The sequence below is a fragment of the Mauremys mutica genome, chromosome 2, assembly GCF_020497125.1.
Source record: "Mauremys mutica isolate MM-2020 ecotype Southern chromosome 2, ASM2049712v1, whole genome shotgun sequence".
Taxonomy (NCBI): Eukaryota; Metazoa; Chordata; order Testudines; family Geoemydidae; genus Mauremys; species Mauremys mutica.
In genome coordinates this window covers 203,651,502-203,664,724 of record NC_059073.1, presented here as the reverse complement: position 1 = coordinate 203,664,724, position 13,223 = coordinate 203,651,502, and the positions used below count along the sequence as shown (strand labels likewise).

At 45.0% G+C, this 13,223-nt stretch overlaps 1 protein-coding gene across 3 annotated transcripts in view; it reads right to left on the bottom strand.

Annotated features, from left to right (window-relative positions):
* ELMO1 (engulfment and cell motility 1) overlaps positions 1-13,223 on the bottom strand; it is a 459,394-nt gene that overhangs the window by 349,616 nt on the left and 96,555 nt on the right. For all 3 annotated transcript variants that reach the window (XM_045005400.1, XM_045005399.1, XM_045005401.1), the window contains exons 3-4: positions 7,511-7,551; positions 5,158-5,230 (exon numbers count right to left, since the gene is read on the bottom strand). In XM_045005400.1, coding sequence (XP_044861335.1) covers positions 5,158-5,230; positions 7,511-7,551 — 114 coding nt within the window. The remainder of the gene's footprint in view (positions 1-5,157; positions 5,231-7,510; positions 7,552-13,223) is intronic.

Here is a 13,223-nt window from a genome sequence, read left to right as displayed (position 1 = left end):
AGGGAGGTGGCAAGTATTACACAGTCCTTGCAGCTCATTTCTACTAGATCAGCCACTTAGAAAAAAGGGAAGTGGTGTACTGAAGCTTTCTTTAGCCTTCAACAAATACTGTACATCTTACATGTTTTAATTTCCTCTATGCTGCTTCCCAGTGAACATGTACGTGCACAAACATCAGCAGCAGAGGGACTGAATGTCTGAAGACTGAATGAGCTTCATAAACATCAAGACCGTGGGCACCATCACAACTCTTATTTTACATTTTAAAACCAATTACCACTGTAATTCTGAAAACAAGGAAACAAATTTTAATGAAAAAAAAAGTCATACGTGCTAATTTCTCGCTAACTTTTATGTTCATAGCTAGCTTATGCAGTTACTTAACGTTTATTTTGTGGCCCCCTGCTCTCCCTCTGAAACTTGGTCTCTTCCATGTAGTCATACAGTATACGGTCAGGTTCAAAATATGACAGCACCTCTAGCCCCTTCAATTCACCCTGCTCATCTCTTCTCTCTCCCCGACAACCCCTCCGCAAAAAAACCCTCCCAAAACAAAAAATGTTTAAATAATGGAAAGGTTTGCACACAAACCCCAAACAAAATTCGGAGGTAAGACTAACTGTATCCTCAATTGAACTGGCTCCACAAAACACAAATATGTAAGATCAGTGTGTAAGGTTGTGTACCACATGTGTTATAATACTTTGTTTATGATAATTTCCACCTGAACTGTGAATTCCTTGCAAAAAAAAAGGTGAGTTCAGCAAATATTTTTTTGTCTCCGCTGATTTTATATTGTCATGGGTTGGGCTACACCTCATTGAAACTGCTCTCAAAAACAAAGTCCTTCATTTAGGACAGTTATAAGAAGCCATTAAGCTCTTTTATGGAATCAGATAGCAGAAACAAAAGGAACCTCCAACCAAAACACTGGCATATGTCATCACCCAAAACAAAGGCACTTGTGAGGCTGCTGAGGAATTTCAACTATGTGGGCAGAGGGGCTTCACTGAGTATTGTTTTAGTGGAAGTGTGTGCTCTGTGCTGAAAAAAGCAGGAGAAAGACCAAAGAAGAAGGTAGATAGCAAGGAAGCACCAGACATGGAAGCACTGGAAAAAAACTAAAATCCTGAAAGCGTCTAGCAACTGTGGGCAAAGTCAAAGAAACTATCCCCTTTTTTAATTCTCCGGTATCCTAGCAGATAGGCCTTTGTACATAAACAAGCAGGATTGCATCAAAGACAGAACTGGCTATCGTCAATTGACTATCATCGATTTCACCTCCTAATGGAACCGCCATGCAGGATACTGAATTTTAGCTAACCACTCAAGCCAAAAAGGGGTAACAATATGTAATCATCTACATATTGTGCTTAAGTCTAACCAGGGTTAGATGGCACAATGGTAAAAATGCCACTGATGCTACCATTGGTGCAACTGCATCACTGATGGCAAATAACAGGGCTGTACTTTGCCTCTAAACAGGGCCGGCTCCAGGCACCAGCTGACCAAGCACGTGCTTGGGGTGGCACCTTGGGGCAGGGAGGTGCTCGGGTTTTTTTTTTTTTGGTTCCTCAGGGCAGCGCTGGAGGGTTGTTTCTTTTGTTTCTGCGGCCCGGCGCTCGGGGGGGGGGCCTTCAGGTGGGGCGGCACGGGGCGGGGGCTTGGCACGTCACTCGGAGGGGGGACAGGGGCTTAGAGCAGCGCGGCGCTTGGAGGGGGGACGGGGGCTTGGCACGGCGCCCGGGGGGGCAGGGGCTTGGCGCCGCTCTCGTAGGGGGGGCAGGGGCTTTGGGCAGCGTGACGCTCGGGGGGCAGGGGCTTTGGGCGGCGTGACGCTCGGCGGGCAGGGCATCGGGCGACGCGACGCTCGGGGGGGGTAGGGCGGGGCAGCGCTCTTCTTTTTTGCTTGGGGCGGCAAAAAAGTTAGAGCCGGCCCTGCCTCTAAATTTGATGCGCTATCATTTTTATTTTTCACTGATTTTATGGCAGTGAAGTAGCCCTAAATTTGAACAGAATTTGCTGCAATTAATCACTCTCAGAAATACTATTTAATTAAGAAATCAATTCAGTACATTGACCATCCTTGTGTAGCCCTGAGGATTAATCTGTTGGTCTGTATAAAATGTTTTTTGATAAATTTAAGTATGTAATAGGCTTATAGATTTGCAATAGCTGAAATGCAAGATACCTACATATCAACATCCTGTATGACGCTAAAGGCAACCTTTGGGACCCTTACTCAGAAAAGTAATAATAAGACAAAATACCTATGCAGATGTCTGGAGACCTTTAACTGAACCAATAACAGTAAAGGGTGGAAAAAGGGATTTTTGCCCACAAATCTAACAAGTACACCACAAATGCGTATATAACTGTCATTCATACGCACACACGTTAGCCTATGAGGCAGGTGTACCCTAACATTTCCGTGGGGGAAAGATGAAATTTGGGCATAGGAGGAAGGATTTCCGAATACCGGTAATGCTCTATAAAAGGTGAAACAAATCACCATTAGGCAGGCGATACACCCATCTATCTGTTCCTGTCTACACTCCATCGCCTCCACCCCATCTACGTATCGATGCTACCCATCTACGAAGGCTATTAACTATTAATAAGCCGTAGTATTATTTCTTTCCAAAACTGTAAGTAAAAAGGAATCTAATTTCCCTTCTGCTTTACCTTCTAAAGCACCTAGTTTATGTAAGGTTAAAACCAAAACGCAATCTTAAAATAGCTTTCTCTATCAGGGTACGTCTTATTAGCCATATTGCACCATCCAAACCCTTCCATAAATTGGAACTGAGGATGATCATGGCTACCAGTTTTTGTACCATTTGCTGCTAGTGCCCCTGGTCAATCAGCCAGGGGCGCAAAAGCCAAGAGTGGTTACTAGCCATATTGTACCTTCCATCGTTTTGTACCATTGGCTGCTGTCATAAGTGCCCCTGGCCGATCAGCCAGGGGCGCAAAAGCAAAAATTGGGAATGACTCCCTGAGTCAATCCCTCCTTTTTGGTATCTAAAAATAGAATCAGTGCTGCCTAATATAGGCAAGTGTGCTAGAGAACCACCTGCTCTGTGTCAGAGCCCGCAGAAATTATTATCTGTATGCTATTCACAGGGGGTGCTCCTGTAACAACCCCACCTGTTGATTCCGTTCTTCCCCCAGCCTTTCTTGGCTACCGTAGCATTGTCCCCCCACTTGTGTGATGAATTAATAAAGAATGCAGGAATAAGACACACTGACTTGTTAGTGAGAAATGAGTGGAAGGCAGCCTCCAGCTGCTATGATAGTCCAGACAGGACATTAAGCAGTGTGTAGGAGAGAAGCCCAGCATCCCACTGCTAGTCCAGGGGCAACTGAATCTTTTCTTTACACATGAAGGGTGGGGGCTGATGGAGCTCAGCCCCCTGTTGCTATGATGAGGATGGTTACCAGCCATATTGCACCATCCATCCACCAGAAAAAATTAGGGCCAATAGGCTGATGACGAGGACGGTTACCAGTCCTTTTGTACCATCAGCTGAGGCTGATGATGAGGACGGATTTCCATCTTTTTGCACGATCAGCTTATGCTGATGATGAAGATGGATTTCCATCCTTTTGTACCATCAGCCGCCCATGGCGGGGGGGGGAGCAAGGATGTTGGTGTTGAGTGCTGCACTATCGCGTCTATCTGCAGCATTCAGTAAAGATAGGGTGACATGTAAAAGAGTCAGAGGATTGTTTTACCTTTCGCTTCTGGGGGTGGGTGGGGGGTGGGTGAGTAGATTGTCAAGCTATGCCCTGACCCCCGGGCACTGTGTTTGACCCTAGAAGCATTTGGAGCTCAGCCAAGAATGCAAATAATTTTAGGAGGCTGCAGGAACTGTGGGATAGCTTCAGTCCTCCAGTCCATGCGCATCCATTTGATTCTTTGGCTTTCCGTTACGCTTGTCACGCTGCAGTGCGCTGAGTCCCTGCTATGGCGTCTGTCTGGAGATTTTTAAAAAAGGATTCTGAATTTCATCTTCTGTAACGGAGCGCTGATAGAACGGATAGAACGGATTTGCCTGCCCTTACAGCGATCACATCCACATCGTCCATGCGGGAGCTCTTTTTTTTATTTTGATTTCGGGCTGCATCGCCACCCGTGCTGATCGGAGCTCCACGCTGGGCAAACAGGAAATATTCAAAAGTTCGCGGGGCTTTTCCTGTTTACCTGACCACTGCATCCGAGTTCAGATTGCGGTCCAGAGCGGTCACTGGTGCACTGTGGGATAGCTCCCGGAGGCCAATACCGTCGATCAGCGTCCACACTAACCCTAATCCGATATGTTAATACCGATACTAGCGTTACTCCTCTCGTTAGGGAGGAGTACAGAAACCGGTTTAAAGAGCCATTAAAATCGATATAAGGTGCCTCCTAGTGTGGACGGTTTTGGCGTTAAATCGGTTTTACGCTCCTAAAACCGATTTAAACGCCTAGTGTAGACCAGGCCTCAGAGGTGTTAAAAACACCCAAAGTGCTGCTGCACTACACAGCTTATAACAGTGTATCATCATAAATATATCTCTTAAAGAACTGTGATATTTTCTAACTTTGTAATCTTGAACTGTTTTAACATTTACTTATTGTTTCATTGATTTTAATAAAAGGTCTTTATGACTATATCTGTCTCAGTGTAAGTTCCTGTCATATACCCCGAAGTTCCTTTTATAAACTCTGTGAAGCCTGATTCAGGACGGACTTTATCTTCTGATCATACACATTGGCGAGCCAAACCCATACTATTAATATCCAATAATTATTATTAATATTACTAATTAATTAGAAAATTAATCAAATAAAATTAAATTAAGTGGATAAATTCCACCAACCCTACTAACCCACCCCAAATCAGGCTACACTTGCCTAATGGGAAGCTTCACTAAAAAAGCACTCAGATATTTCAATTACACTCCTGTATGTAGAATTATGTTATGACAGTGTTTCCAGCCAGAGTTTAGATGACGCAAGCCCGACCCATTACAACCTGGTTGGTCCAAGTACTCCAAAGTCAAAATTTAAAATTAAAATTTTCCTCTAAATTAGCTTCAAAACCAGCCTGTTGGTGCAAATAACATTTGAAATAGAATATGCAAAAAAGTCATATCAAGTGGTTTACCTACCTTTTCTGTGATATAGAAATTGGAACTATCAGCATGTTGCAGTGCATAATATTCATGATTCACAAGAGACCACCTTAAAAATATGAAAATATATGAATAAGAAAATGAAAGAGAAAAAAAGAAGCTTCATTACTGGTGTTTAAGATTATCAACAATCAAGTGTCCATCTGTCTCACGTACTGTCCTATCTATAGATTTCCACATGTCCTCTCAACAATGAGAAAAAACAATCATACATCCAAGGAGAAGAGAGAAAAGTACAAAACACCCACAACTAATTTAACGGAATATTGTTCCCTTTCTTCTCTCCTTCCCTTGACAATTTGAAATGGAGAGCCCTCAGCTTGACCATTGAGTGATAGAAACAATGCAATAATATAGTCCTTCAAATCCCAAGGTTTAAAACACAAAAATAAATCTTCTGATCACCTTCCATTACATTAATATCAACATTCAATATAAAGCATTTTATGAAAACAAAATTACTTTATTACAGATAAATCCTAAATGGTAGTTACATCATAGTCAAAAACCAAACAAACAAAAATTGCAGAACCAGCCCCATCCTATCAACACTACTACGTGTAGTTTCCACTATAACAAGTAGGATGGACTGAACTCATTACAATAGATATGTGCCTATAACATCAGGCCATTATGCTGGAAAACTCTCTAGGCAGGGAGCTTGTCTTGGTGACTCCTACAGCACCAGGCACACAGATGCTCCTTAACAAATAAAAAAACAGTACTACAAAAATCTATATGCCTTTTACTATATTTTAGCTGTAGTTTCATGAAATGTAAACTAGTTTCTGTCCTTCTGTGTCACTAGTTAAAAATTAATTAAAAGAGCATTTTTTGCAAACATTAAACATGCTGTTTAAATATTACAATATGACAGAGTTTCTTCTTATTATTATAACAGGTTATGTTTAACATTTCACTTCTGTGCTGCTTGTTCCACCGATTAGGTATTTGCACAACAGCCACCAGGCTTAGAAACATAATTCACAGATTATGTTTCTTGATTTGTGAACTGAAAGAGATGCTCAATAAAGTGGTTGCACTCTACAGTTAAAACTCATCTCTAAAACCTGCACATAAGGGGTGTCTAGGTTTTGTGATGGCTTTCTGCACAGAAATGAGTTTTATCCCTTAATAAAGCACAAGTTAAAGCACTTTTTAATCTTCCCGGTACACAGTTTTCAGACTGAATTTAGCTGGCCAGTGGATTTTGCAAATTCTAAGGGCATGGCTACACTTGCATATGTAGAGCGCTGGGAGTTAAACCAGCCTTCGGAGATGGCAGCAGGGAAAACGCTGCAGTGTGTTTACACTGTCAGCTGCAAGCGCACTGGCATGGCCACATTAGCAGCTCTTGCAACGCTCCAAAGAGCAGTGCATTGTGGTAGCTATCCCAATGTGCAAGTGTCTGCAGCGTGCTTTTCAAATGGGCGGGGGGGGCTATGACAGGGAGTGTGTTGTGTGTATGTGGGGGGAGAGACGGTATGTTTTGGGGCGCTGAGACTGTGTCAGCATGCTGTCTTGTAAGTTCAGAAGCAGCAGACCCCCCTCCCTTCCCCCTCATCACACACACTCACAACAGCAGCATTCCACACTAAAGGCTTGCTTTGTCCCAGAGCAGATAAGCATGCTGGTTGTCAGAAATGGAGCTTTGAAAAGGGATATCCGCATGCCTGCAGCCGATTTCAACACAATGAGAAGAATGACCACTTGACTTCAGGGGATTATTGGACGTTTCCAGAGGTCAATCACAGCACAGTAATGCAACACCTTGTCCACACTGACACCCAGGCGTTTCAGCCAGGGCGCAGCAAGCTTTATGCTTCTCGTGGAGGTGGATTACCAGGAGCGCTCCAGCTGCAGAGTGCAGGCACTCTACATGCCTTGCCAGTGTGGACACATCGGGAGTTAGGGCACTCGGGGCTGCTTTAATGCACTCTAACTTGCAAGTGTAGCCAAGCCCTAAGTCTGAAGATAAAACCTTTTTGAAATCAACTTCAGAATTTAGGAAAGTCATCACTAGGGATATTTTATTTATCTTGGAGAAAATCTGTATGTCTGCTATTTATTTTATGCAGTGTTGTAGCTGTGTCGATCCTAGGCTATTAGAGACACAAAGTGGGTGATCTTTTATTGGACCAACTTCTATTGGTAAGAGAGACAAGCTTTTGTGCTTACACAGAGCTCTTCTTCACGTCTGGAAAACAAGGTTCCCCAAAGCTTGCTCTCTCACCAACAGAAGTTGGTTCACTAAAAGACATTACCACAGCCACTATTTCTCTCTGTTATTTATTTTAAGAATCAAAGGAAATATAGTATCAGAACTTACCCATCACAAACTTCTTTTATTATTGCAGACAATGGTTTTTTCTGATTAAAAAAAGACGGAAAATTCACGGTTAGAACATCACATCAGAGCAATTAAACATTTTAATTATTTCACTGGTTCAGTTCAATAATGCAAGCTAGTAGTACTCAGTTTTGCTTACTTTTTAATATTCAGCTTGATAACATTAAGAATTTTTGGGGTGTTCCAGGCAGCAAATTCACAAAAACTTTATTGCTACACATTAGTGTGATGACAGCTAATGGTAAACAGTTATGACAAAAAGATCAAGGTACATTTTGCCACCTTTACTCCTACAGCATCAACCACGCTTGTGTGGGGCTGGGGAAAATGAAGAGGTCTTCTATGGACACTGTATCTCATGGCCTAGCAAAAGCAGAACGTTCAGATTTCAGCATGAGCATTTTTCAGGAATGACGCATGAAGCAAGCAGTAAACAGTTTGATATTTTTTAAGCTGTGTTTGTTCCTTCCAGATATCAGCTATGTGTGATGGCAAAACTACATTTTGATTAGGAAATTCAGAGAACAGAACATAATGTTTTCTGCAATTCTCCCTCCTAAATAAATATTGCTTTCCTCCAATAAACGTCCACTGAAAAGCAGTAAGATTCCAGTTGTGTTAACTCTGCTTTGTCGTAAATATGCAACACAACCATTTTGTGTGTTGCCACATAGCTGACTACAGAGGATTTTGTTCCTTCAAATCTCAAAATAGAAGGAACATTGTCTAGTATGGAGATGTTGCAACACCCTGAATGGTGTTATAAACGTAGCACGTGTTTCCCTAGGAAACAGTATTGTCTGGAAGAAAATAAGTCTTTGTCACTTGGAGAAAGGGGACACAACTCATTTCTAAAACACTACCATTCCGCACCTCCTCATTACTGGCTGGCTGCACAGAGTACAGTGTCAGCTGCTGCTTCTGAAAAAAAGACTATGAGTAAAATTTTCAAAAGCACCCAAGAGACTTAGCAGCGTAAGTCCCACTTACTTTCAATGACTTATGGTATGTCTACAATACCAATTTTTTCCGACACAACTTACACCAGCATAAAGCCACTGCAGTTAGTATATTGCTTGTGCATGCGCATACTTCACTCCCTGTGTCAGCACTGCACATACTCACCAGGAGCGCTTCTGTTGATGGACAGTGCAGGGCAACTCACCATCATCCAATGCACTGTCTTTTGGGAAGTTTTATGGTGGAGAGAAATGAGTTGTGCAGGGGTACTGGGACTGCAGGGCCCAGTTACCATCATGCAACTTTCTCCACCCCATAATGCCATCTCTATCCCATAATTTTCATACTTAATTTGAAAATCCCTCAAACCCAAGTGGGACTTGTCACTTGTCTACTAGTGCAGGCTCTAGTAGAATCATGGAGCCTGCACTATTGTTCTGAATGTTGCAAGCACAGGACGCACAATCCTCGAGTACTTGCAGAGCCACAAGAAGAGCCGCGAGGAACATGATCATTTCCTGAAGGGCAGTTTGCTGGAGGACAATTCAAGGCTGTTGGTGACGTTCACAGAGCAGCTGCAAATGGCGGAGTGCTGCTTCTAGGCTCGAGAAACTGCCTGGTGGGATTGCATCGTAATGCCGGTTTGGGACGAGCATGGTTGCAGAACATTTGGATGTGCAAGGAAACATACCTGGATCTGAGTGCTGCTCTTGCCCCAGACCTCCAGCACAGGAACGCCAGAATGAGAGCTTCACTAATAGTGGAGAAGCAAGTGGTGATTGCACTGTGGAAACTGCAAATCCGGAAGTCAGTGGGAAATCATTTTGGAATTGGAAAATCCATTGTGGAGGCCACTGTCATGCAAGTATACAGGACCATTAATCATCTCCTGCTACAAAGGACTGTGACTCTCAGCAATATGCAGGACATAGTGGATGAATTTGCACCTATGGGACTCCCAAACTGCAGTGGAGGAATAGATGTCATGCATATCCCTATTTTGGCACCAGACCACCTTGCCACAGGGAACATCAACAGAAATAGCTGTTTTCCTATGGTTATGCAAGCAGTGGTGGATCACTGGGTATGCTTCACTAACATCAACATTGGCTGGTCAGGGAAGGTGCATGATGCTCACACCTTTAAGAATACCGGACTGTTCAGAAAGCTGCAAGCAGGGACTTTCTTTCCATACCGGTGGGTTACCATTGGCAATGTTAAAATGCCAGTAGTGATCGCAGGGGACCCAGCCTACCCCTTACTCCCCTGGTTCATGAAGCTGTGCACCAGCCACCTCGATAGCACCAAGGAAAGATTCATCTACTGGCTCAGAAGGTGCAGAATGACAGTTGAATGTGCTGTTGGTAGATTGAAGGGATGCTGACATTGTTTACTCACAAGATTGGATCTCAGTTAAAAAAATATCCCAGTGGTTATAGCTGTCTTCTGCGTCCTGCATAGTACCTGTAAAGCAAAAGGGGAAACGTTTCCGCTGGGGTGGAAGGTGGAGGTGGAAGGGCTCTCTGCTGAGTTTTAGCAGCCAGACACAAGGGCTTTCAGAAAAGCTCAACATGGAGCAGCACAACTCAGAGAGGCTTTGAAAGAGCACTTTAACAGCAAGCCACAGTTATGCATTGTGGAGTATTGTGCTCTACCTGCAGTGTGGGGGCCTGTTAGGAACGGTGCTTGGTGTACATCTATGAATAGAACACTGACAATGCACCTATTAATTCTGTGGTGTTTGCTGTCCATTTATGATTATTACACTGTGTTTGTCACGGAGCCTCTGAATTGTGTCACGCTGTACCGTAACCAGTCAGCGGGTGCTTTCACTACTGCCAGTCACTCAGCAGCATATGTTGTGAACTAATAAAGATGAATTATTTTCCAAGCAATAGTTTAATTAAGTAACGAAAACATTTAAAAAAAATTCTGTGCAACTGTAACTCCGACAGAACCTGGTCATCAGTGGGTTGGATCGAACTTGGAACCTCTGGAGCTTAGTGCATGAGCCTTTACAGCAGGGGTAGGCAACCTATGGCACGTGTGCCGAAAGCGGCACGCGAGCTGATTTTCAGTGGCACTCACAGTGCCCGGGTCCTGGCCACCGGTCTGGGGAGCTCTGAATTTTACGTACAACAATAGTTTAGTTATATATTATAGACTTCTAGAAAGAGACCTTCTAAAAAGGTTAAAATGTATTACTGGCATGAGAAACCTTAAATTAGAGTGAATAAATGAAGACTCGGCACACCACTTCTGAAAGGTTGCCGACCCCTGCTCTACAGCAGCGGTCCCCAACCTTTTTGGCACCAGGGACCGGTTTCGTAGAAAAAAAAATTTCCGCGGACCTGTGGGATGGTTTTGGGACGATTCAAGCGCATTACATTTATTTTTGTACTTTTATTTCTATTATTATTGTAATATATAATGAAATAATTATACAACTGACCATAATGCAGAATTAGTGAGAGCCCTGCCCCCTATCTGACCCCCACCCACTTCCTGTCCCGACTGCCCGCCCCCCTCAGAATCCCCGACCCATCCTGCTCCTTGTCCCCTCACCATCCCCCAGAGACCCCCACCACCCTGGGACCCCACCCCTGCTCCCTGTCCCCTGACTGCCCCAACCCCTATCCCCCCCCGCTGAGTCCTGACAGACCCCCCCGGAACACCCACAATCCAACCCCCCCATTCCCTGCCCCCTGACCGCCCCCCCAACCTCCGCCCCCTCTCTGTGCCCTGGCTGTCCCTAGGACTCCCTGCCCCTTAGCCAACCCCGCTGGCCCCAGCCTCTTACCCCCGGCTCCCCGCTCACCTGGAGCCTCAGCGCCTCGCCCGACAGCTGCGGCGTGCCTCCGGCGGGGCCTGAACTCCGTCCCGCTCCGAGCCGCGTGGTGAGGGGGCGGGGCTGTGAGCTCCACGCCGAGCGGAGGGAGCTGAGCTCAGCCCGGAGCTCGCAGCCCCGCCCCCTCACCACACGGCTCTGAGCGGGGCGGGGCTCAGGGGCCCTGCCGGAGACACGCCGCTTGATGTGCTAGGGGTCGGTTCGCAGCCCGGTTCCTAACAGGCCGCGGACCGGTGGTTGGGGACCCCTGCTCTACAGCATGAAACTAAAAGCCAGCTGGCTCTTAGCTAAGGCTGTAGAGCAGACTCATTTTATCTCTCTGTCTAAGTGGTCTCGGTGCCACTAGATGGGACAGAACACCACACCCAGAAGGTGTGTGGGTTACACAAGTTAAAAGCAAATACATTAAAATCTTAATAAATTTATAGAACAAAGCTTAAGGAAGGGGAAGGAACATTCATGTCCATTTTTAACTACACATACATCATATGTGGCTCCCACAGGTCAATGTATGTGAAGATGTGGTTGTCTTTAATGCCCGCCAGCGTGCAGTGGTAGAGGTAGGGATGCGGCCCCAGATGCTGTGTTCAAAGTTGGGTGGGAGTGTGTAGGGAGATGCTGTACTGTAGTTCTCCATGAACTGCAAAGGGAGGTAAGCCTGTGACTGTTGAGCCTCTAGGTTCACATGAGTCTGCAGCATCTGCATTTGCTGCTGAAGAAGACCCATTATGTCTTGGTGCATCTTCCTCTCCTCTTCCTGATGGGACTCCTGGGCCTTTCTCCATACAGTCTGCAATATTCACTCTCCAGGCCCCCTGTTCACAATCTGATGCAGCACCAGCTTGCAGGATCTCGTTGAACATGTCAGCTCAAACCCTCTTTTTTTCTCCTCCTTATCTGGGTCAGGTGTTTTACGGGTGTGGAGGGGGAACCGCTCAAGGCCACAATGGCAACAGCTACAGATAAAGCACGCAGAGCTAACACTGTCAGTATAATCCCAATGGAAAGGGACAATTAAGATTCAGAACTCCCTTCCCTTGCTCCCCTAAAGTTTTAAACAAGACATGCTTATTGACAGTTCTTCGGACTGCTTCTCCATAGCACTACTCTCAGCACCAGCCATGGTGAGTATGGACTGTCAGGGGTGGGGAAAATGAAGAGGGAGTTGGTCAACTGCATGAAACTATGAGTATAGGGCAATGGCACTGAATACTGGCACCATTTTCCACAAGCAATGGTGAATTTAGTTGGTATCTCACTCCTGAGGGTAACAAAGGTGCAGAGAGCAAAGCTGCTGGTGGTGTCCCAAAGCCAACCAGGACCCATATGTCGTTAGCCTATTTATTGCAATGTTGCTTGCTGAAGTTACCATTGATTGGCATGGGAAAGTGTCCTGCTGCGGAGGAAGAAATAAGGCTGCCATCCCTAGAATCCTTCAGAACAAGCACCTCCGTGAAAGTTGCATCGATATCTCTCAGGAGGACTCAAGGGACATCCCTGTGTATGTAAACAGTCTGCTCCACATGGCCTTCCTACCTAACTCTACAGGGAATGAAAAGCAAGTAACTCTATCTCTCTTTGTTGTACCGCTACCTCTTCTAGTACAAGTAAATGAATGAAAAGTCACTAGATATGTCCTGTTAAGTTGGGGGTGCAATCAAACATCACTACAATGGAAAATACATTTACACACTTATCCCAGGTTCCTTCCCCTGCATCAGACTCAGCCATGCTCGAATGCCAGGACTGACTGGACTGTGGTGGAGTCTCAAACAGGTCCTGGCTTGTGGCATAACTGGACCCCCTGGTCACACGTCCTCTATCTACTCCTCTTCCTCTTCTTCCTCCTCACTGTTTATGCCAGGCTCCTCAGAGGTATCCACA